Raw genomic sequence first — 26,174 nt, forward strand, 5'->3', positions numbered from 1 at the left:
TTAGTTCAGTACAGAGGGAAGCTGGGATGCCCAACTGCGTTTGGTGGCTTCGGAAGTTTCACCAGCTTTGAAACAAATATTGCCTAGGTAACAACATCCTCACAGTGGTTGGTAGTTCAAAGAGGCTGAAACGCTATCCTACTACTCTTGCTAAACCAATTAATGACTCATCTCTCCTGATCCCTTCCGCAAAAAAAAACAAAAACGAAAACAAAGTAAGAATAGAAATAAAATAAATAAATAAATAACGGCATCTCCAAAACATTTATTTAACTTTTCTCTCTCTCAAATCAGACCAGCTTAGAGCCACCAACTTCACCTACCTTTCCCAATTCAGCTAGGGTGCGGAGCAACCTAAAACCCTTTTAGACACACAAAACCCAAATTGTAACACTCTTCTGGTCGCTTGTCTGCTTCTGGAAGCCTGTCCTGAGAGCTGGCGAAGTCCAAACCCTTATTCCATTCCCACATATCAGTATCTCATTGGCTATACGGAAAAGAAGTGTATCCAAAGCACACAATGGCACATTAAGTTTGAAGAAAGCATTGGTAAAGGAGAATAAAACTACAGCAGTTGTTCAGCCTACTCTAACTAAATGTTGAGCCACTGCAGAACTCCTCCTCCAGCCCAACACAAAGTAAAATTGTGTCACCCCCTTGCCAAGACATTCTTTTGTGGTACGTTACTGGCACTTTATGTCAGTCTCATATGGTAGATACATGCACGTTTGTCTGTGTGTTTACATACAAAAGGTCTGATAACAGTAAAACATTGTTCAGATAGATATAAAAAACCCAAGGAGTTGCATTAGCCAAAAAAAGTGTTTTGTGAGAAACAACAATAAAAATGATATAACCACAGCTTTTCTTTTCTTTAAAATTAGATAAATACCCAAAGCTATGATTTCACTTGGGGCCTCTGTACCTTGACAGGGAGTCCAATGGAGTATATCTGAAGGCACTTAATATCCTCTACTCAGCTGTAAGATGGTTGCACAGGGAGCTGGGGAGCTTGGGATGTGATTTGGGGCATGGAGGAGAGAGATGGATGAAAACAAGCCCTGAAGAGCTGTGATCCACACAGCATCAGGCGCTGAAATGAAAACAAACGTACAACCCAGGTGTTGAGAAGGTCTCTCTTGAAAAAGAAAACTGCCAATTGCAAATGTCTTTGTGTTTCTATTGACAGAGCACTTCATGCAACTCTGACAGTGCATCATACACTCTTAGAGATATTTAGCTTTGTCAGTTCATTGACCTCCTCAGTTCCCGCTTCCTCACAGTCAGTCTTCTCTACAGCTTTGCCAAACCTGCACCTCTCTTCTGCTTTCATTGAATCTTTCTGGAGCTTCTTGGAGGAAGGAAGTATGTCCTTGTTTTCTGAGTTATCTGTGCCATGGGCTATCTTATCAGAATTCTGTACAGAAGGCACCAGGTTGGCAATCTCATCAGTCGGAGATCGCCCAATGCTGCCATCCACTTGAACCCGAATGTCTGGGGATATAGACAACTGGTGATGTGGCACGATCCCATTGTCCATGCATTTTGGGTACAGGTAGGTCTTCATCTGACCTTTCCCCTTCACATTGACTGTCCCCCTATAGTCAAAGTCATACCCCATCTTGTTCAGGATGCGGTAGCTTTCCTCACTCACCTGTATACGACACTCTACGCCAGTGGTGTCCATTCTGCTAGCAATGTTCACAGTGTCACCCCAAATGTCATACAATAACTTGGTGGTGCCAATGACCCCAGCAGTGAGAGGGCCATGGTTAAAGCCAATCCTAAGTTTAAAATTAAACCACAGCATGTTGTTGTTGAAGTCATCCACCACTCGCATCATTTCTTTGGCAAATTCAAAAAGGGTCTGCAAATGTCCATGGGGATGGTTGTTGTCCTGACACTGCGATGTGTTCAGCCCTGAAGCAGCCATGTAGGTTGCCCCAATTGTTTTGATTTTCTCAATGCTGCTGTAATGCGGTTTGCTTAGCAGCTCATCAAAATCCCCAATCAGTTCATTCAGGACTCTGTAGCACTCTTTGCCTCCTTCGTAGTTCTCTTCATAAAACTCGCTGAAGTTCACAATACTAGCAAAGATTACTCCACCACTGTCATGGTTTTTGGAATAGCTCTGGGAAACCTTCAACTGCTCAGCCACGTGATAGGGAATAATATTCCTCAGCAACCAGTCAGCTTGATCCCTCATGCTCTGAATTTTGGTGCGATGAAGATCGGCCTCCACATCCCCATGATAGTGGAGGCGGTAACTGACCTCAAACTCCCGATTCAGAAACCAGACCAGGAGGAGCAGAAGGAAAAAAACCAAAATCACTTCCTGACCGATGAGGTCCGCTGGCCTCTTCATGTCACTTGGCACTGAACTGTTGCACGGACTCTTCCTGGAGCTGGAAGCAGAAGAAAGGGAAGAACAAGAAAGGTGCATTTAAAAACATGGTCAGGGCACTACGATTTCTGCTCCTGTGCTAGAAGAAAAGTATTGGAAGTGTATGCTACATACCAAATTAGAAAATATGCTTTGAAAACTTTACCAGCTATTAAGCTTGCTAAAGAATTAATTTCTCTCTTAAACTCACCAAGTACTTCCTTAAAGGGGTACTATAGGGTTTAGCAACACAGAAATTGGCCCACCTTTACGTTAGTCCTGTTTTAAAGATTTCACTAAGGAGACAGTTACTGTTCTATATAAATATGTACTTAAAAAACACTACATGTAAATATATATAAATGCTTAATAATGGCTGTGTTTAGATACATGCATGTGCACATCTGTCTGTCTACAGCTATGCTTGCGTTAGTGTGTGTAAGTGGCGTGTTTATCATTTCTTTGTACTCCCCCCAATATTTAGAAGCATTCGCTCTATATTTTTCGTGACTTTCCCTTGTCTCCTCATCAAAGACCAGTAACCTTTGCAGTATGCTTTTAACGTTAACATGTCAAGGTTTTGGAAGAAGATAGCCCTGTACAAGATGCTTCGTGAAGAACATCATGTCTCCTGCATGAAAGCGCTGAATACGGAGCTCTGGGTTGACATCTTTTGCACATTACAACCACTGAAGCTTTTTATGGTGTAGATGGAAAGTTTCTCAGAGTACCAAGATTAAAAAAAAAAATAAAATAAAAATCATGGCTCATATAGATTAAGAGCAATATTTCAAATCCTTTTGACAATTCGTTGACTGCCTGTGCAGATTATGAAGCACTGACAGAGTACGCTTCCTGTGCCAAACAGCCCTTAGCAAGGAGACATCTGCAGTCCACAGTCTCAATTTTCTGGAGAGATGTGAAGACACACATCTGAAGTCTGAGAAGACACCACCTATGCAATGCTGGAAACTAAGTCTAAACCCAGACAGATTGGCATGCAGCGATTTCCGGAGTCACTTAACTGAAGTTTTTTTCCCTATAAACTTTCTTATGCCAAAGTGTAAGACTTGATATGTGCAGACACATGCTCAGATTTCTCAAGTTAAGAAATGGTCTGATACGGGAAAGCATCACCTCAACCTTTCTGCTTGAAAAAGAGAAATGCAATCTGTATCTCAGCATCTGTTTGTATTCCTCTTATGAAGGTATGTTAGCAAAAGGAGATCAAAACCTCAAAGCACAACAGTAGCAACAGTTCAAGAAAAGAAGACTTTATATTTGTTTCTGTAATGTGAAAACATTTCAACTTTCAGTTTGTTTCTTTATGTCTGTGGGGGACATACTTCCATTTCTGAAATCAAAGCAAATGTTTTTGCAACTGAGCTACATTCCAGACCCATATTTCTTTTTCTGGAAGTTCTTTCTCAAATATTTGATTGCACAGTATAGCCAGAAAGGTATGATGAAGCAAACCCTGCACAGTTGTGATACAGATGAATACACACATTTTATTCTGTGCTATGGTCTTTTTTTTTTTTGTATATGTATCTATTGAATTTTATCATAGTAAGCCTATAGGAGAGAAAAAGGCTTCTGCAAGTAAAGTATTTACAATAGAGAGCTTACAGGTCGAATTTCAGATTAAAGATAAGACTATGTATTATGTTGGGAATTAATTAATTAATTTAATTAATTTATTTTCCCAATCATAAATATACTTCTCCCAGGAGAAGTGAAGCTATATTCATTTTATTGGTTTGATATCAAAAAAAAAATAATCAATGACTGGAATAGTAAGAATTTCTGAAATACAAGCCTTGCTGCCTCTTTAGCAGGTAGCAAAATATCTTCCAGATTTGATGGGCTTAGAGAACAGAACAAGAGAGGATAGGTAAGAGTAAAGATCTCTTTAAATAAAGAAAGCTGGAGGAGGTGAGGAATGAATCTCAGTCAAGAAGCATGATTCAGGTTCTTTTCAAAACAGTTGATTATTTTCCATATCTTGTGGAAAAAGATCTGCCAGAAGATCTGAGCAATGCCAAGTTACTCCTTTGAGAGTACATGAGTTTGATTCAGATAGTCTGCTCTAACATCAAACAGCCCTGCCACAGGGATTTATTTAAGTCATTAGAGGCTTTTTATTTAGTTTTTATTGTACAAAACAGTCCTTGGTACTTTAATTCCTCATAAATAAATTAAGAAGGCACCATACATTTTCCGTTACAAAAAGTGGCCCATATCAAACGCTAGAGATGCCTTTTAAGAACAAACTCCTGCCTCCCATTCACAGCTCCTGAAGTACTGGCATCTGCAAGCTCTCAGTCATCTCCTCAAGCACCGGCTTGACCTTGTTTCCCACATGGGTGTACAACCTTAGAGATCTGCATTTGAAATGAGAGTGACTCACTTGTAAGCTGACCTGATTTCATTAATAAGGTAATGGGTTAGTATCTCAAACGAGAAGGTGCAGTATCTTTTCCAGAGCAGGCATTTTTGATCACTATGCGACTGCTACAAGTATTAGTACAAAAAGCCACAATACTAACCTGAAGAAGGAAACATTTACTTCCTACTCATTTGAAAATCAAATTTCTGGACATTGCAGCGAATAGGTTACAGGACCTACAGGGCTTTAAACCACCTCACAGTCTGTTAGCAAAGACAACCTCTGTCCAAAGCTGCCCTTTAAAATGCAAAGAAGAAAAAAAACCCACACGAATATAGAAAAGGATCACACAAAACCAAATCCTTTTAAGTTCTACTTTTCATGAGGTGTTGCAGCAGAAAACTAATTTTAAAAGTCATTCAGACTGAAATCTTAAGCTGTCAATGTTACTTTAACTCAAACTGTTGAAGCACTTCCTGGCACAGATGCCTAACTATTAACTTGGCATCTTCATTCAGCCTGTGTGTTGAATATGGAACAAGTGAGAGCTCCGGAGATAGAATCTCCTTTGGCTTGATCAAAAATCATAAAGATAATGGCTTTCTACTTATAAAGATTTTTGGAAAGCCATTTTGCTTCTGAGCCAGTAACCTATGTTTGGATTTGGATTTCTTACTATATTTAAAGTGGATGCATGCCTGCTAAATCTTAAAAAAGAATGCAATGGTGGAACAGCATGGAAAAAGGAAATCAAACAGCTGCTTTCAATGAAGAACATAAAGAAGAGGCATATAAAAAAACCCTATCATCAAGCAATTATAGTCTTCCACCTTGAGTAGCCTATCAGTGTTCCTCCTTGAGCCATCACAAGCTGCGACAATACACTTTATCTGCTCTCAGATAAGAAATGAATGAAAACAAAAATATTTCTTGCTTAGAAGACCAAGTGCAGTAATACCTCTTTGGGGCTGAAGAACTGGTCTGTCTGGAAAAGGAGGCAAATTCCGTATTTTGACTTACTGAGCATAGCATAGACAGTCCAGAGATGAACTCTGTGCTAAGACTTCATTACCATTACTAGTATCTTTCTTCCCATGCAATATTAATAATTACCTCAATTCTTGATCAAGAGCAGAGAATGGCTTCATGAAAGGCATGCAAATAAAAAGTTTGTCTTGCCCTCTTAGAGCTAAGGAAAAGCTTTTGCGCTGACTTGGGTGACCAAGGAATCTTTTTTATTTATCTATACTAATTAGAAATGAACAGCATAAATGTTTGTTAGGATAAGGGAGTTTCAAGTTTTTATTAGCACACCACCTGGAGAAAGGGAAAAATCTGTTCGCACAGAACTCTAGAACTGTGGTATATAACGATGCACATTAAAAAGAGCCCCGAGCAGCCAAATTCTGTTGCAAATCAATGGTAGAAGCAGAATAAGATTAACTCCTAGTTCTCTCTCTCTTTTAACTTCCAAGCCAGAGAAGAATTACATCAGTTCGTAAGTTTGGGCAGCTTCAGATCAGAGGAGCCTAAGCCACTCACAAACATCGCACTGGTGTGACACAGTTCCTGCATTAAAACGGAGATGGCGACCAACAAACCACCACCCGACAAAGCTGCCGCTGCCCGCAGGAAGGACTGTGCTGTGCGGTATTTACACGTGCACCATGTACGTGCATTTTTTCCCCGACTGAAGGAACGACAGGCAGAATACAAATACCATGCATCTCATAGTAGAAAGTTTAAAATTAAGCTTAGAAATGTTTAATGAGCCAGATATTTTGGTAACTGCTTTATTTAGAATCTAAATCACAGGCTAGGATTCGCAAAGCAGGTAGAGTGTACTCCATGCCTGCTTGCAGTAACTACCTCTACATTGTTTGGTTTTACCTACTTTTACCGTTATTTATCATGAGTTAGAAGTTACGTGATACGTTCTTGAAAGAAAAATGTTTGCATGCAAACAATGCCTGACAGCTCTTTTTTGACAGATTCCTAATAAACAATGATATACAAACAGTCATGGAACTGAAGACTGGGTTGTCAATTATTAAAGGCAGAATGAATTATTTATTAGTGATTAGCAGCTGGTCAGGAGCCTGTTAAGCTGTTGTCAATGGTGGCCAAGACATTTGTAATTCTGAGCAACACAAAAGCTTAGGCCATTTCACAAACTAATAATAAAACACTGAAGATCTAAATTCAGGTTAATTCTAAGACATTACCTTCAGTGATCAACCACACTTCAATATTTTGTACATTGCATTTTCAGCAAATTCCCTCCAGTGTTTTGGCCTACAAAAATCAAGCAACCTCTGTTTTTTGGCTTTAACTTTTCAGCCCTTCTGGGTTTAGTGAACTGGAATTCCCTTCTGCAAATGAAGTTATCTTTCATCTTTGATCTTCAATCAAAGCCATAAGAAAAGAAAACCCATGTAAAGAAAACATCACTGTATTAAGTTTTATCATCTTGGTGACTACATATCTAATAAGAAAGCTTAGTTACCATCTCCCCGTGTTTACAACACACACATTTGCTAAACTAACATAGCGCTTTGTGTAGATTATAATTTTTAAAAGTAAATATTTTTTTTGGTGATACATACTCACAGCAGAAGCAACATCCTCTTGAATACACACTCATTTAGATGAATTACTTAGTCAACTTGTTGATAGGGTCGTTAGTTCATTCGAGCACAACATCACCTCAGTATTGCCCCCAAACGTGCAATTAGAAAACACATTTTTCTAATACCAACAACTAGTAAAAACACTTAAAATGGTAGAAGAAAAACTTGCAATAAAATCACAGGAAATTCAGTACTGAAATAATTAGAGTGAATCTTTAATGCGCTGATTTATAAGGGGCTATTCATAACCCAGTAAAAGATTTTTGTTTGTTGGTTTAGAAGTCTGGGGGCTACAATTTCATTTGCTCTCAATGACAGTACGTGCTGTGCTGCCTAAGTGAGCTCCGGGTGACAGACAGCACGCAGACTGTCATTGTCTGCATGTCTCCATCCTGGTGAAGGCAGCTGGCTTCACAGCCTGCTCTTTCTGCTGACGTTTCTCTACACCAGGGAATTCTCAGCTGCCCAGCTGTGGGTAACGTCTAACTCTGCACACTTCCAAATTGTGCAAATCAACAAAACAACTTAAAAAAAGTTCAAGATGTACAGATAGTGCTTTAAAACAGCTACTACTGGAAAAACAGGTGCTATTTTATATAGCTCCTCCATAGTTCTATTTCTTACAAATCAAAATTAAAAAGAAAATAGCATTATGCAATTCAGCAACTGCACCATCAGCTCTCTGATGATTTTTCATCATACTCGGGTCTTCTGGAAAGGAAATTAGGTATACAAGGAGCTTAAACACAACTTGCTGGACCAATTTGTTGAATTCCCAAGTGTATTACTATGGATGCGAAGTTTTACTACATGTAACTGGTTGAAAATGTTTCTATTCCTAAACATAGTCATTTGATATAAAGTTTACCTAAAGTTCTGTGCCAAATCCAGATGAAAAGTTTCCACAGAGCTGAAATAAAAAAAAAAAAAGCATTGACATCAGAAGGGAGTTAAAGCAATAAACAAAAGCATTCTGCCAGAATTCCAGTTAGCATTTTGAACTTTTCTATTATGTGGACAGTAGGACCAATAATTGCACTGCACATTTGATCAACTTCAGACAAACTTTGTTTGAACACTGACTTATCTGCACTTTTTGCTTGGCAGAAGCAACCACAGTCAGACAGCGATGCAAAAACCTTTGAAGACTAGGTGATGATAATGCAGTCAATATGACGTCTGGAACAAGTAATTGTTAAAGAATCCAGACTTACCTTGGAAACATAGAAAAGCAATTTCAGAACTCTAAAAATCAGCTATGCCTCCATCTTATCTGACCAACACAATACAAAGATTTAAAAAAATAATAAAACAAAACACAAATATAGAGTCTCTTTTTGAAGATGACATGAATGAAAGTAATTTAAACATTACAATTTCTATGCAGCAATTAAGTATTTTAATTGACAGAACTAGTTACTTTTTGGGGGAAAAAAAGTAAAGAATAGTGCAGAATGGATTTCCCTGTGATGTATACAAAGCTGCAATTACCTTTGTGACAAAAAAAAAATCATCTAGGCTATTGATAAGAAAGGAACAAAAAAGTTATTATTAATCTAGGCAAACAGAAGTTATGGGACACACTAATTCAACCTGCATTTTGTCCATGATCAATTCTACAAATTGCTGTTTTTCAGGTATGCAGTTGAACAGCTCAGGCTATTACTTTAAATACTTCAGAGATGAAATAACATATTGCATGAATTCTAAACTTCGCCCATTTGTGATCACCAGTACTCAAACCACAGGCAAAATACACTATCATTAGGAAAATTTCTTAAGACAACGTTTCTTAAACATTCAAAACTACCCCTTTAGCAGTTAGCAAAGGTGATGCTACAAATTGTCAGATTGCAAGGTCTCCAACTCTCTGCTTGGGAATAACCTTTCCAGTCCCTCAATAAAGTTGATGTGCAGGGAAATCCCCAAGTTATCTCAAGTTTTTGTCCCTACCTTTGCGCAATGTCATGATGCAGAGCTGATATACAAGCTGATCTAGTAATTACACCTGTGATTTGTCTAAAATTTGTCTCTGAATATGGAAGTAGGAGTTAAAATTATGACACCAAACCTTCTGATTTTCTTCTGCAATAAACTGCACAGAGGTCTGTTGAAGTAATCACCCAGGAGAATGTCAACCACTCTGATACCTTTTCCATGCTTTAGCTTGACTGCCTGCCTTTGCATAAAGACTTTTGGTACTACACTGACGTTACATTACCCTATTCTAAAAGGCTCTGCTTGTTGGACATGGTCCTGGGCAAGCAGCTCTGGGAGTCCCTTGCTGGAACAGGGGCTGTACCTGAAACTCCCAGGGGTCCCTTCCAGCCTCAGCCATTCTCTGGTTCCGTCTGTGATTCTGCACCCAGCACCGAGTTATGCTGCAGCAGCTCCATGCAGACATGCTAGCAGGCATGTAGCTTAATGAGCAGCAAGACCCCTGGCCTGGGGGAATTATGGAAGAGGAGCAAGGGAGTCGTGAAACAGCATTATGAGTTTACTGTTCACTGACTTACTTGAAAAAACAAACCTGGGGCTAACTTCTCAGTGAAGCTGGTGGTTGGACAGGGAAAGAATGCCAAGGAAAAATGAAATGAGTGAAAGTAACTGTTACTGGGAGAGGGTCACTTAGCACACTGGAGGAGTGATGTTGTTAGGTAAGCTGCACAAATAAATCCAAATGAAAAATCAAAGATGAGAAAAAGGGAGCAGGCATCCAGAAACTGAACACTACTTCCAGAAACCGAACACTTCTTCCCTCCACTGAAGCTAGAAACGGCTGTTCTGTACTCCTCGCTTGAGTGCTCTGCTGACACAAAAAAGGGATTTTCTTTAGTCTAATAAGATCTAGAAACCATTCGTCAACTGACACCAGTTCCAAGTTAGTTTTTTCCAAGGAGGGACAGGCTCTTCTTCCTACAGCTCTCATAGCCACTTCTGAGTTACTTACAGTCTGAGCAGATGTTAAGGGGTGACTTTTATTCTGTCCTCTTATAATATAAATTGGATCAAGATTAAGAGTCAGCTGAAGACGCCTGAAGAGGGGAAAACTAAATACACAAAATACGCATCTGCAAACTTTTTTTTTTTTCTTTCCCCAGCTTTTCACCATATGGTTCAGCAGGCCTCTGAAGAAGTGTAAAAGGAATAGCTTTTGATAGGAATCACAGAAGTCTAGCATAAGAAGTCCTTGCAAAGCCCATGCTACGGTAAGAGTGCCAAAAGCCGTATTTCTTAAGCCACCAAGAAGTGCAGTTTGATTACACAATTTTGACAATAGGAGTGGACAGGGGGCTGGAAGGAGTCCCTTGGCTATCTTGGCAAGAAAATAGAAGAATACTGCAAACAAGTTCTCCTATGGAGAAAGCTGCTTATCAGCAGACAAGCTGAAGAGGCTTAAGGTTATTTCACACAAACTACGTTAACATGATTCCTCTAGTTACTGTTTTGCAGCATCTTCTGAAAAGGCAGAAAACTGAGAAAGGAAGCAGGATATTAGATCTCTTAAATCTGAGTGCCTGCCTTCTACAGCGCAAAATTCCTTGAGGAGGAAGCTGGAAGAACAATACATGATTCTTAAGGGCAAATGTAAATCCAGCTAGGAGAGGACACCAAACACCTCAGAAATGTCTTAAAATAGATTTTCTAACAAAAGGTAAAAAGCAATTCTATGGGTCTCCTAAGTGTGCCCTAGAAACACACCATTTGAGGACAGAGCATCATTTCAACACAGATTACAGGAAAAGGCCTCTCAGGTATCATCCTGAAATGCCTCCAAAAACGCAGATCTCTTTCCAAATCGACTTTTTACATTTGAGATACTAGAGAAATTCATGTCAGATACTAAAATCACATGTATAGGATCCTCACTTCACCGGCAGAGAAAAATTTGTTTATCCCGAGTTTGCTTATCCCAAACATGGTCTATGGGTGCTGGGATGTGATGCTCACCTGTCTGGACACAAGGAGATGTAGAGGAGAATGAGAAGCACTGCTCCTACTACAGTTGCCAATAGAGATCTCATCCAGGAGCTAAGCTGGCAGAAGTTACAGTACTGCACAATGGTGATCAGAATGGCACAACACATAAACATGGTGTACTGCAACAAAGAGAGAGAGCGCGAGTTAGCTTTGTCTTGCTGACTGGAGCCCTTTTGCACATAAATGCCAGCATAAATAAAGGCATGTGCAATATGAAAGATAAAGACCTAATTTCCTTGTGATATGCACATTAAGTGATCCTCATTGTGTCTGTAACAGGAGGCAGCACTTGAAGATGGAGGTCTTCCCTTCAAAGAGCAAGCAAACTTTTAGCATAGACAGTTTGTCACAATTTTCCCTAGATACAGTTTTGCATTACCGCATTATACCACCATTATTTCAATACTATTCCACACCTTCAGCTTACCTTAGCAAAATGCTCAGTTCCTCTTCTTATTAAGAAAAAAAAAAAAAGGAAAAAATAGGGTAAGCATTCACATTAATATCCTCTCTAATCACTGGGATTAGATCCTCCCTGTTTTGAACAGGATGTCAAAATTCCACTGCATTGAAAAAGTGGAACATGTTCACCCTCAGGAACTACAACCAGCTTCCCTTAAAAACATTTCTTAGAGAATGCTAGCATACTGCCCATCAGCAGGTGAATAAGGAAATAAGAAAAAACTTTCAATTACAGAAGACAGGTATCAATCATTGTCAATCAGTGCTTGGTAATACCACCACTTGTGCCAATTTGAAAAGACAATGTTGGATTTTCTCTTCCAAATGCCTTAATGCTTTCCCCTTCCACATCTTTGCTGGATAAATAAAAGGAAGTGCAGAACGGAGGTATTTCCCAGAATGTCTTAATTTCCCTGAGACACAATGTTACACCGGTCAAAGCTCTCAAGCTGATGTGCAAGGTCTGGTTTTATCAAAAATATTGATGACCATCCAAGCTAAAACAGAGACTCCACAACCGCATCCTGGAGCTCTGTTCTGCTACATACTGCATTTTACGGTATCAAATGATCGCTCTCTCTCCCCCATTTTAAATTTCCTTTACAGCTGAAATGCAGAAAATGCAAATTAGGAATACTGTCACATAACAAATAAGCATGTGATTCAGAAGTAGACACAGTGTATGGAAAAAAAACTTACATAATTTACCATTTTCAAACCATAAGCACAGTGTTTTTTGTTTAATTTAATGACTCAAAAATGGATAAAATTCATTTCAGAAATGTCCATAAAAAACATATTTTAAACTTACTTTTTTCCCCCCATTTCAGGTCTCCTAAAGTGGCAGAGCACTGGTTCTCACTCCAAGTGATGCCCCAGCATGAAGCCAGCCTATAGAGGGTCAGCAAGTGCTGTGTTTACTATGTATGCATGGCTTTGGAAAGTTTTTTTTCATTGCTGTTTTTGTTAATTTTGATTTTAATTATTTTATATCCAGGGAAGGTATAAAATGCTACGAATAAAAAAAAACTTTGCAAAACCATGTCATAGTAAAATATGACACTTACCTGACCCTCTATAGGTTGATTCCATTTCCTAGAGCTCCATGATTGTTGGAACATCACTGAGCACAAGATGAGTTGGGACATCTCTTGGAGAGTGAGCCAACAACCCCGCGACTCTGGAGGACCTGCAAGAGGAAAGAAAGCCAAGATCATTCTCAGCTTGCCTCACTGCTGCTGCTTGAAGCACTTAGAGCAATAACCTGGTATGATGAGGTATTGAGAATACGCTAACAAAAGTGGGTCTTCCAACAGTACTTTTACATGTTTGGAGAGATGATCATGGATGGTGATGAATGGGATGATATAAAATCAATGCACAAAGAAATTTGAGAGATTTGAAGGTTTTCAGGTCCCTTCAGTGTAAAAACATTCCTACAATTAGTTTGCTAGTGGTCATGAGGGAAGAAGGCCATCATTAAACTAAAACAATTGCACAGCTTTAAAATAGTTAGCTTTGGTTAAGTTCACAAAGGTAAAAGCTACAGAAAGACTTTAAACATGGGATGTGAGATCCTCAAATCCAGTCCTTTGTGACTGTGAAAACCATGGAATAGGTTTAAATCAAAATATCTGGTCCATATGTTCCCACAGAATAAACACTTCCCGACACACAGTACCAAACTGCATCTGTAATTCATGGTAGGAAGAAGGAAGAGGTTCTGGTTGTTACCTATGCCCAGGGCCCTGCAATAGCAAGTGATTTGTAAATGAGTTCCCTGAAGATCCTGGAAAGGAAGGCTCATACGCTGTGCTACCTAGGAGAAACAAACTTTTATCTCAGTTTCTCATCTGTTTTATTCATAAAGGTTATAAGCATTGATTTTATGCTATGGTTCACCTTTAAATTAAACATTTTTCCTTCCTCCGTATTTAGCTCCTTGCTCCCTGCTTCTGAATGTTTTTATTAAAGGAGGCACCAAATCTCCTGTGAACCTGTCTCTGGCTGGGCCAAATAAAGCCAGTTTCTTTCAGTTCCTTTTGAGAAGGCAGATCCTGCATTCCTTTAACCATCCCTGCAGCCCCTCAGGGTAATCATTTCTATGTCCCAACAGCTCTTTCCTTTTTCAGTTTCTCCATCTAACTTGGCAGAGAAAAAAAACCCAACCCACTGCTAATACTGGTCTTGCTCTTAGATTTACTAATATGCATGCAAACTTCTTAGGTTCACAAAACATTTCAGACTACAAGCTCCAAACCAAAAAACAAAAGAAGATACTCTACTTGCATTAGCCAGAATAAACACCAGCAGAAGTATTTGCTCTAAGGAAAAAAAAAAAAAAAAGGTATGTACGCACACAGGCATTTATAGCTATCCCTCTCCTCTTCTGTATGACAGTTTTCCAGCAAGTCGCTATGTATTCCATCATACACAAAAGCCCTGTTTTTCTCTAAGGGATCTGTATCAAACATCTGTAAAGCATGAGGGAAGTGAAGGAAGAAGGCAGGCAAGCAACAAGCTAAGTTAGATCCAAAACGTCAGACTATGAAACAGAGTTCTACAACTTACATGTATATTTGTTTCAAAATCAGAGGTGAAGTGCGAAAAAACTGCAAGAGCTGGGAGAGAAACTAGGATTGCACCGAAAAAATGTCGAGGCAGCCAGCCAGATATCACCTCCAGGAGACGCTTCGTGCAAGTCATCACCTCCTCCAGGAAGAATGCCATCCTGGAACAAACGGAACCACAGACCTATGGGTTAATTTCAGCACATCACTCCATACAGCTTAATTACCTGTAATAAAACAACTTAAAATTCTTCACTGGGACTGCAGCACCAGTCACAGCTTGCCACGTGCCATACCACCTGCTGGTAAGTTCAAGGAATGATCCAGGTGTGCTGAAAGATGACGGCTCGTTTGCTACAGTGCGAGGTGGGATGGGAGGGAGGGGGGATGCTGGGGTTTGAGAAACAAACTGGAAAACGCTTTTCACTTACTTGGAAGGTAAGCATATGAGAGACATACATTCATAAATACTTAGCCTTAAAGAGGTGGCGAGAAGGGTTACAGGTTAAAGCAAGTTACTAAGAGTACCATCAGAAATGTTTGAGAAGTGGGGCTGCGCGTCCTGCCATCAGACCTTCCTCCAAAGGCCGTCAGATCCGTGCATTCCTAGCGTCACGACACGATCCAAACCAGTTAGGACACCTGACGTGAGTCCCCATCTGGGATCGGATGCCTGCCACCCCCTCTCGCCAGGGGCTGGACGGGAGAGGGGCGTGTGGGCCTGCACTGGCCCACAGGAGGCACCCGGCAGGGTTGGTTCTGGCCTCGGGCTGCCGGAGGCCCAGGCCCAGGCCCAGGCCCATGGCGCGCTGCAGGAGCCAGGCAGCGAAAGAGGGCGAGCTCCCGAGGGCAGCTCAGCAGAGATTCTTCTCACACCAGAGAGCTTCTCGTCGTTAAAACGAGTGAGCAAAGGTGAAGGCTTGCTTAATGCTTAACTGTTTTTTACCTACAGAAACAGATCATCGGGAAAATTTGCTTCTCAAAGCTCGGAAACATTCATCACTCTCCAAAAACTGCAGCCGCTTTTCAAGGTTTTAATTATTTTTATGGAGGCATAAAAAGGCAGTGCAATAGTCACCTTCATTCAAAGGCTCTCCATTGTGGATATATGTATTAACCAGAGCGGGCCTGAGCTTTTCTTGCTTTACCAAATAATTCCTGCTTTTGTGAGACGAACTTACTTCAAAGAGGAATGGCAGAACCACAGAGCCCGCTGCGAGACCACAAGGCAGGCGTGAGCAGCGCCCTGTGCGTTTGTGGCACGAGTAATTCTGCTGGTGCCACAGTGGATGACCAGGGAGCCCGAATGGCAAACGCGTTTTTGGACGGAGATGCTCACAGCTGACAAGAATGTATAAATACAACATATGCTAAATGTGGAATTCACATATTCCAAAGTCACAAACTATTGCATACTACCTAGATCTTTTTTTAAAAATAACCAAAAAAAAAAAGAAAAAAAACCTCAGTTTTTTTCTTTAATGCTTTTGACTAAAATACAAGGTATAATGTTGGATAAAAACCTGATAAAAAATGGGTAAAGTTTTCTGTGTGACTTGGACACTAATTGCACACCTTTTAAATATGTCTTGCTTTTGGGTGTTACTTTAATTCTCAGGTCTAGGCCTCATTAATTTTGCAACCTCTAGCATTATTCAAGAGCTTTTATTCTCTCATTTAATAAATTAAAATATCGGAATTATACTTAAATGCAAAGAGAAAAAGAGAAAATTAGGGTAATAGGATGGAAAACGCTGTAATACACCAGCACCCCACGAGAGGGTGCTCTCAGATTTCTCAGTGCCTAGTTAATGGACTCCCATTTAAGCCAAAAAGCATAGCTATATTACATCATAAAAGAGAATTTGCAACAAAGCACGGAAATACAACTGCATAAAAAGCAAAATAAATTCAAAAGCCCTGTAGAGTAATTACTGGTTTTTCTAAAGTGTTATATACTGTCCTGACAGCCTCTATCATCCATGGCAGAACATGCTCTGGGCTCTAGTGGCAGCCAAGCTGCTCCAGTATCGAGTCCTTCTGAAAATGCCACCCAAGTTCATGCCTCTAAAAATAAAGTCGATCCTGCTAAAGCGTTCGAACTGGGATCAGCTTTTACATGGCTAAACGGTGAGAAGGAAACAGCACCGGCTCTGGCAGAGCACCGTGGGCAGCACCCATCACTCCCGCGTGGAGCAAGGCACCCCCTGCCCACGCCACACCTGGACCCCGCTGCGGGCGCAGACCCCAGCCCTGGGGATGGGCACCCGGCGCCGCTTGTGTCTCGCACCCCAGCCCACGCGGGCACTTCACGGAGCAGAAAGCTTGGTTTTTGCCAAGCCTCATGCCAGGATAAATTCTTGTGGGAACTATAGCAACAAATCCATCAGCAAACCTGATCTGTTAATCCTGGGATGAGGACACTTCTTTATTTAGGCAGCTGCGTGTTTGAAAAAGCAAGCACAAATTCCAGGACAACTCCACATTTCTCAGTGGTAATGTTTACCTTCTTGCATTGATTTTTTTTTTCCAGTCCAGAATCAATTGCAATGCTCTACACTCCGGAATTAAAACAAGTGAAACCTCATCTTTCACAAAACAGACGAAGCCTGTGAAGGCAGCACAGCTCTCCCATCACAGGAAGCAAGCACTGCATTAAATCCAGGCAGCAGGAGAGCTGCAGACATTTAATGGCTACAGGGCACTACCGGTAAATAATGCAGTGTCAGTGGGTAGCTCAACAGGGCTTAAATGCTGAAGCATCTAAGATGTTTACACAAGCTGCAGTTCAAATTAGTAACTTTGACATAAATGATTAATGGCTAATGGAGAACATTACCGTCATTTCTGTATTTACTGGCAGTTTAAAATCAATTCCCATATTTCAAATCAAAAGCTTTTGGCACAGCAGTGAATTGGTGGGATATTAAATACCAAAGTCACAGATGTTAGAAATAAATAAAGGCAAAACAGAATACAGTTTGCCCTTGCATCTATACTCTACGTAAGTCAGGTTGTTAACAAAACCAGTTCATTAAGCTCTAGTTGCACAAAGCAATTTTTGTTCTTGGCTATGAGGAATTTAAGAAGATCCAATCGGTCGGCTACAGGGTTTCAACAGCAGACAGACTTTGGATATTACTTTGGCAAGCCTTGAGAAGGTGAAGTAGTGGGCAAAGGGCAGTTTTATTTCATCAGAGTACAGCAGGTTTCCATTCTCCTGCTTTGACTGTATTTGCTTTTTTTCTTCACCCAGAAGATTTTTTTTCTCTCTGTTAAGGTACTTCTATACTGATGAATCAACTTACCAGGCGCTCCCACCTCTCACTCTTTAGAACAGGATTGAAATATCCACTACACTGGATTCATCTCCTCACTGAGAGATCTTCACTGAAGGGTGTTATTGAAAGCAATGCATGTTTTAAACATCTTATTTATAACAAGTTTTAATTGAGAAAAAGAACTGGATGCAAAAAGCTTCTAGTCAACAAAAAACTTGTATTCGCACCTAAAATAGTGGGCAGATCTCTTTTACCTGTATTCCTGCAGAAGCACCCCTAAGAATCCCGAGTAAAACTGCACACACCGTCGTATGCTCAGTGACATTTCCCAAGATATTTTTATAAAATACCAGAACTTTAAGACCTCTTACACTCCAACTGAACTCATGAAAGTCAAAGTAGTCATATTTCAAGTGGGCAGAAGGACATTCTTTGCACTACATTTACAGAACTGGAGATGACATACTCCACATGCTGACAAATTAAGCACCACTTTTTGCATGCAGCTTTAAACAATTAATTCTAGAGTGTCACTTGTGATAACAGTGGGATCCTCATCTACAGATACTCCAATAATTTATTATCAGACACTTCTGAGAAATCAAAACATCCTTCTCCTGCAAGCCTTGCTCCATAAGGACTTCTGCTCTAACTTCAGTTTTACCTCGTTTCTCATTGTGCAGGCAGCGAGTGCTTTCCTCTCCCACTACTGCAGCTGGACTCGAGCCCTTAGCCACAAGAGCTACAGCGAGTACTTCCTAGTCTGAGCACTGGATTCAATTAAAAGTCAGACTGATTTAAATACAGGGTGTTTCGCATCATGATAATGAAAATACAATGAGAAACTTAGGCAAGAATTTTTTGGTCCCAAAATAATCCCTCTCCTGAAATTCTAGGATTGTGCCCAGCATTGTAGGCCAATCCCCTCCCTTATGATATCTCTGTGGTATTCTGTGATTGTCACTTGTGATGACATTTCTGCACAGGAAGCTCTGCACTTTTCTGCGTATAATGAGCAGTCAGAGTGAGCAGTCCTCGCTTTGAAGACAATTTAAAGAGGAAAAGGATGATTTTGTTCTTTCTGATCAAAGGAAGTGAGATGGAATAAGGGCACAACAGTACGTCTGTCCTCTTGATGCCAACAGGCTCCATGTTTCAGCAGTGAAAACAGAGCTGCCTGTAAACTCATCCTCTGGGAATATGCAATGCAGTGCACAATTTAAAACATTTTGAATTTAATGCAGCCAACTAAGGAACACTTACAGAATGATCATATTTCAATAGCACAGATGGGGAAGTGGAAGGTTGTTACACTTGTACATGAGTGTGTGCCTCAGGCTGTGGAGACTGGAGTGGCCCAAAAATGTATCTTACCGTAAGTAAATATGTACCATAAATTCCACATAAAAATACCAAACAACCCAAAACCCCAAACAGACATCAAATCCTAAAAAAAAAAAAAGTACCCCCAAAATATGCCAATATATTTAGAACTACCTTAGTTCTTAGAATTACCTTAAAGGAGGCTATATAGAGGTGGGAATCAGGCTCTTCTCCCAAGCACCAAGTAGTAAGATGAGGGGAAATGGCCTCAAGTTGCACCAGGGAAGGTTTAGGTTGGATATCAGGAGAAATTTCTTTACTGAAAGGGTTGTGTGGCATTGGAATAGGCTGCCCAGGGAAGTCACCATCCCTGGAGGTTTTCAAGGAATGTGTAGATGTAGAACTTAGAAGCATGGTGGACTTTAGTACTAGGTTAAGGGTTGGACTAAATGATCTTAGAGGTCTTTTCCAACCTGAATGATTCTATGATTCTAACTGAAAACAAGCCAGAAGGTTTCTGAGATTGTCTTCAGCAATAAAAGCTCTTTTTCAGTGCAAAGTAGGAGGCTATTTTCAAGGAAGTACCCTTGGTGAGATGTCCCCAGATCTGAGATGATCCTTTTTTGAACTTCAGAGATTTACTTACGAGTTACTATAGATGCCATGATGAGATGTAAGCCAAGTACAAATTATATTTCTTTTACTAAAGGAAAGATTGTGAATGTGAGCCTGTGGCAGCAAATGACTGAGAATCAACTGCTTGTAACTCTGGAGTAAATTTGCAGATGCTTTCCTCATGCCAGAAGAAAGGAGAACACATCTCACAGTTGCGTGACAAGGGCCCCAGTAGCTACTGATAGCCAGTGGCTCGTTTTCTATCTCAAATTCCTCAGCCACGCATTTGGTGGAGAGGGCAGGGAAGGGCAGCAACCACTTCTCCCAGCCAGCAATTCCTGTTTCCCAAATTAACCACAAGAATTTGTGGGGTCTTGAGATTCACAGCCATCTCAGTCCCAGTGAAAGCAGCAAGTGCTAGTGAGCAACCATCATCTGCACTCGTAGTAGCTGTGCAGGAATTACAATATTCCCTGCACGCCCAAACCTCCCATGAGTGTCCATTAGGAGAAAGGCAAACCTGTGTGCTCTCAATCCACTGTTTATTGAAAACCTGCTGCTACCATATCAGGTGGGACCACTTAGGTTTTGGTGACTGTCTACAGATGTTCACCAAAAGGTGAGATGTTTCTCAACCTGTTTTTCTGATCAGAATTAAACACAAAGGAATGATTAATATTAAAAAATAGATACTTCTAAGACTTAGGAGTCTGCTTTAAAGACTAGCTTTTTAAATCAACATGACTTTAAATGAGGAATCCAAGCCTGTTCAGGAAGTAAAATTTAGGTTTTAAAACAACACAATCTCATGCAAATAGCAGAAATGTCATTGGCAAAAACAAATAGTATTAAGAAAACATTATAAGGCCACTTAAACTCACCTTGGTAATGGCCCCGGCTCACTATCAGAGAGCATGGATGTCAGCAATACAGTGCTGCAATGGATTTAAACCTCCCTACTGCCGTACACAGCTCAGAAAGACAAAACTGCTTTGCAAATTCCTGACTATACAGATAGCATATTGAAAACAACAACTTTCCTTCTTCTCCTTAAATAAAACATGACCCACCAATTACAGAACAGGACTGAAGGAAAACCTTATGTACCCCCATATAAAAATTTATAGGATTACAACATTATCTTTTATAACTGTATGAAGTAAGCAAAAGTAAATGCAAAGATAATAATGTGACATTGGAAAAACAAGTAGGAACAATAACATATTGAAAAATACTAAAATGGAGTTATTTTGATAAGGTATCTGCAAGGCGAATAAACAAAGTATCTCCAAATGCACCTGGGTAGCAGAAACCAGCTCTTGTAGAAAGCAGCGGCTGAGTTGTTCAGAGCTGAACAAATCCAAGGATTCAGTTCTGTGGCCACCTAACCCAAACTAACTGCTCACTGTTGCCTTCCTGCTCCCCATCCTGACGTAATGAAGGATCTGCCTGGGCTCATTAAACTGACAAGAAAATCTTTCACTTTTCTGAGTTTCTAGTTTTTCCAAAAACTCCAGAACTACAATGCTATTCAAGCTGTAACAGCCAAGTACACCTGCTAAGAAACACTACCTTCAAAAGTACTGTCCCTGTTCATAAATGACATCTCTTTACTCCAAATCACACTATTTCCAGTAAACATGCTTGCATACCTTTGTAGGCATACTTGAGTTACAAGGATTACTTTGGTGGCTGAAGTACAAATTATTTTTTACCTCGACCCTGAAAAGTCAGACTGCAAGCTGCAATCTATTGTTTCTTTTGAAACAACAGCAGAATTGCTTCTCACTTGTAATTACAAAAGCATTTTAACTTACACATAACCAACAGATCTGCAGAACTGCAAGTGAAGACACCCATTTCCACACACCACCCGCATAACATTCTCTTGTGACAGTGAAAACAGAGAACGAGGGGGGCAGAATAAACTTGCCATCACAAGTACAGACAAACAAACATCTTACTATTGCGTCTACCATCTGGGTTAATAACACGTTACATGTGGTATCTGTGCACATCAGACAACACGCCCAGGAGAGCATGAGCTTTACTGAATGCATGTAACAACTGCAGTCTTCTGCTAAGGCCTGGGGAAACCCCACGTTATGCAGGAACTGCGCAGTAACGGATCTTCAACAAGTTACAAATGATGGGGTAAGGACCGTAAGTGTCCCAGAAGTCCAAAACACGCATTCTGGAGGTGACTGAGCATAAATCGGGAATGAGAAATCACTGTTAAATACCAGGTAGTTGTGCCTGCAGCTAAGACCTGCCTCCGATGGCACAGGGCTTCAGAGGCACCCTAAAGAACCTGGGGGCTGACGGTTCACTGCTGCAAGGAGGCAGTGTGGGGGCTGGCAGGGCCCTGACTGCGGAGACAAGACCATGCCCCGGTGAGCAGCAGCTGACTGTCACACAGCCAAGGAACTGGGGGGAATACTGAACTTCAGCGTGTCAAACAGAAAAAAAACACAAATGATTTGAATATTAAACTGATCAGAGTTGAAATAGAAATCATTCAGAAAACTAATTCTTGACAGATGTGTTGTGACTTTGGCAATTGTATTTATTCCTCCCCCCCCCTGAAAAGGAATACTGTTTGCATTTGTGACAACCTATTTCAGCTTTAAACCAGAATGGTGTATTTCTGTTTCAGGGGTTTAAATGTGGGGGACTTTTCTGAAGGACAGATGAGAGTGAAAGACATTGAGTTGTGTGCGGCATCACAAGCACTGGTAGGTGGGGACACACATGGTGTGCAGAGTTTGCTTCCTCGGGTGGACTCGATCAGAGTCACCCTCCTCTCCTTCAGTTTCGGCAGCTAGACCCTCCCTGCGCAAGATTTGCTGCAAGCCTTCTTGCCTTTGCTAGCACTGTTAGCCAGCCAACCGCTTTGTTTCTCACTCCTATGTCAAGACAGCGTTACGTTTTTATTACCTAATGGAGATGACGAGGGACAGCACCTCCAGCAGGATGGCGATGATGAACACGACGACTGCCGCAGGTGGCGGAGGGGACGCCACCATCCCGTGTTTCAGGAAACACGTGACAGATAGTATGAGGAAGACTGTGGTGGAGAGGAACACGTCCAGGAGTGAGCTGAAGGTAGCGCTGGCAAATGTCTTCACTGGAGCATTCCTTATAACCTGCGTGGAACACGGGGGTTGAGGGAAGTGATGACAATGAATAAATGCTCTCTTGACAAATTTGACTGTACCATAAACAGCAGCTCACAAAAATAAATAGAGGAATACAGAACATTTTGCCACTTCATTAATCCACTATAAGTACTGTATTAAAAAAAGAAACAGAAGAGGTAGTTCAATGACTAGCAGTTCCCTGAGAATACGCCTACGTTGCAGAAACACACTGGTAGCACAGCCCCTGGGTATGGTGTGCATCTTTTTTTTTCTTAAAGACCACTATCATTTTTTTAACAGAATATAATGACATAGAAATAATACAAAAATTGCCAATACTATGCAAAGGAACATAAAAAACGTAATTACTAGCAGAGAAAGCTATCAAAAGTTTTCTTCAAGTATTTTCATTTAAAATAACAGTAGAACTTAAACAGTAAAAAAAAAAAAAAAAAAAAAAAACACAAAACCCTTTCTGGTTCCAGGGGTTCTTGAAGAAAACCCTCCAAGCACCACTCGACAGAAAGAGTTGGTTCACCGTGGCAGAACTCACATCTCCCTTTCAGACAAGACTAAAAGCAGCAATCGGGACTCTATGGAACCTGAACTGATCTAAGGCCAGGACTCCAAGTAACTCTCTGCTGTAAGCAACCCCTTACCACATGTTCCCACCCCACCTTGTGCTGGCACAGCTGTGGTGTGTGCTGGTTTGGCCAGTCCAGCTGAAAACCAGACCATGAGCTCCGCACCCTGGCTTATTCCACTAAGTGCAGTCTTCCTGAGGGACCGCAGAAAACAAATTCCAAAGAAAAATGAGAAGTATGCTATTGATAACGCCGTGAAGTAGCCCCGTTTGAATACTGCAGTCTTGTACTCTACTTTCATTTGGACATTTCTTTCACTCCTCAGAACATTACTGGCACTCAATAGCATAGCAAAATGAACTTGTTCTTCATTTGTAGCTCTCTGCAACATAATGTATTCAGCGAGCTTTGTTTCAGTGCCAAAATTACCTTTTAATCTGAACTGTAGCAGAATCCCTTTAATCCACATACACAGTCACATAAATTGAATTAAGGAAATCAGCACTGCATCCTAAAGTGACAGTGTTAAGGATGCCCTAACAGTGTTAAGTAGTGCCTTAATTTCCAAACAAGAACAGGCTAAGCAAGCTCTCGGGAAGTGGAGACACTTAGGAATGATCACAAAGCAATCATGCAGCTGGCACCGTGTAATTAGAGGTGAACTCGCTGGAGCTGGAAGTTGCGTTCAGCAACAGTGAACTGCGAGGCATTTCAACAACCAGCAATGCTACAATCACGTCGCTCCCCAAGAGATTTTTGTTGTTTTGTTTTGGGCCAGTACTGTGCTAATACTAAGGCTTTAACAAGTTTTGCCCCAGTCCTGCACAGTTGCTGTTATGGAATAACGTTCCCATTTTCAGGTAGGTTTACGTAATAATTTTCAAATGAACAGCTTACCACCAACAAAATGCACAGACCTCATTCCTTCTCCTTCCTCTATGAATTTCCTGCACACTCACATTACTAGATCAATCTGCATGTGCTTGGTTATTACTGCTTTTCTTCTCTTTCCAATCTTTCAGTTGGAAAGATTTAGATTTACTGTTTTCTGTATAGTTTGTACAAATTGAGCAGGCAAACAGGGGTCTGTGTGTGCACGTGTATGTACGCACACACACTGGCGTGAATACCATGTAAATTCTGATTTATCGAAAGAGCACAAACACTCTTGGTTTGCTCTCCTGTAGCACTCAATCCAGGATATGAGTAGATGTAATACACTGCTGTAGATATAACTTCATAAATGTGAATGTCACCCACAGGAAGCATCTCCCTATTGCTGCTGGATGAGCTTTATTCAGAGAGATACCAATTAAAGTGCTGCAGGGTGAGCATAGAGTTCCTGAACAAGGTGAATGAATTGAACTGCATCATTACTATGCTTCCCTTATGTTAGAAAAAAAAAAAAAAAGAGGAAAAAGAAAAAGTTAGACCTCATTTGTAAAAAGTAGAAACCAAGCAAATGGGCTCCTGCTAAGGACAGTGTGGAAGCGCTGCCCAGCACAGAAAGCAGCCTACGAGCAGAAAGCAACAAGCAGCGAAGCAGAAATCCTACCTGTCCTCAGATACAGGGTAAACTGGGAGGAAGCGAGCATCAACACCTTTGTTTATCATGGTGGGAACCCTGCCAGATGTGTGACCCAGCCTCACAGCTCAGCACTGCTCAAGGGCAGGGCCCATCCCCTCCTGCTCCCAGACCCTCACCTCGTGCTGCCTCTGGCATTCAGCAAGCTGCTGGTTCAATTCCAAAACAGCAGAAAATAGAGGGAAAGAAAAAAAGAAAAGAAAAAAAGCCCCAAACAGCAAAACAAAACATGAATATTTTATGCTGGGTTAGTAAAATGAACTATATCACAGCAGGGAAGTGGGGTAAGCACCAGAGCCATTAGCAGGAACAGGGAGCGGTAGGAACAAGATGGGAGAGCAATTGCCCTTTTTTGGCCGTACCTTTTCAGCCACTCATGGAAATGCGACCTCAGTTAGTACTGACGTCTATTGTTGCTACATGCAAACTTACAACATCTTTTTAGTTCATATCAACCCAGCAGGAATATCTACTGACGTGTAAAGTCTGCAGAAGTACTAGCTCCCAAGGGGGTAAAGGACTTTTTATACTCACTGCAAAATCCTAAAGAATGCACCAAGTTCCTTACAATTTACACACTGTTCCTTACAATTACACAGTGTTTTGAACTGCCTGTTTTTGAATGCAACACATTTACAGAACTTATAATACTGAGTTCAGACCAGATTTGGGTATCACTGAGATAAGCAGGAGGCTGTGGCATGAACAAGAATCAAATTCAAAATACCATTCTCTAAGTCAGGACATTTAATGAGAAGGCAAGCAGTCATTTACAGTTCTCCGACCTGCCTAAAGCCTTGAAACATTAACTTGAAAACGGAGAAAAGGCAGGGGAAGTGATTAGTGTATCTTGGTGGGTTGTGAAAATGTATTTCCAACCCAAATCTTGGACTAGACTCAGGACATGGCACAAGACAGGTAAACTGAGACTGTTTTCAGAGGCAGCAATACCGAGTAGTAAACCCCACTTGACATTTCATAACCCTTGTCATCAACTGCGATGAAATGTGTTAAAAACAATTACAGACATTACTTGAATGGATTACAGAAGAAAACCAATGCCATGAGAAACGCACCTCTTCCTGATAGCTCGTCCTGTAGGCCATCTCCAGATCCTGATCCAAGAAGTTCAGGCTCAGCTTGTTAATAGGCGGTTTAAAGAAGTAGTCTTTCATGAGGCTAAAGAGAAAAGACAATTCAGCATCAGTTTATTCAGCTGTAGCGCTTCCAG

At 40.8% G+C, this 26,174-nt stretch overlaps 1 protein-coding gene across 2 annotated transcripts in view; it reads right to left on the reverse strand.

Moving 5' to 3' along the window:
- Positions 1–245: 245 nt before the first annotated feature.
- The window catches only part of ADCY9 (adenylate cyclase 9), an 84,337-nt gene continuing 58,408 nt past the window's right edge, over positions 246–26,174 (reverse strand). For both annotated transcript variants that reach the window (XM_013176791.3, XM_048061381.2), the window contains 6 exons: positions 26,020–26,122; positions 22,572–22,780; positions 14,417–14,576; positions 11,354–11,502; positions 8,271–8,312; positions 246–2,405 (listed from right to left, as the gene is read on the reverse strand). In XM_013176791.3, the coding sequence (XP_013032245.2) occupies positions 1,217–2,405; positions 8,271–8,312; positions 11,354–11,502; positions 14,417–14,576; positions 22,572–22,780; positions 26,020–26,122 (1,852 nt within the window). In that variant the 3' untranslated portion in view covers positions 246–1,216. The remainder of the gene's footprint in view (positions 2,406–8,270; positions 8,313–11,353; positions 11,503–14,416; positions 14,577–22,571; positions 22,781–26,019; positions 26,123–26,174) is intronic.

The sequence above is a fragment of the Anser cygnoides genome, chromosome 15, assembly GCF_040182565.1.
Source record: "Anser cygnoides isolate HZ-2024a breed goose chromosome 15, Taihu_goose_T2T_genome, whole genome shotgun sequence".
NCBI lineage: Eukaryota > Metazoa > Chordata > Aves > Anseriformes > Anatidae > Anser > Anser cygnoides.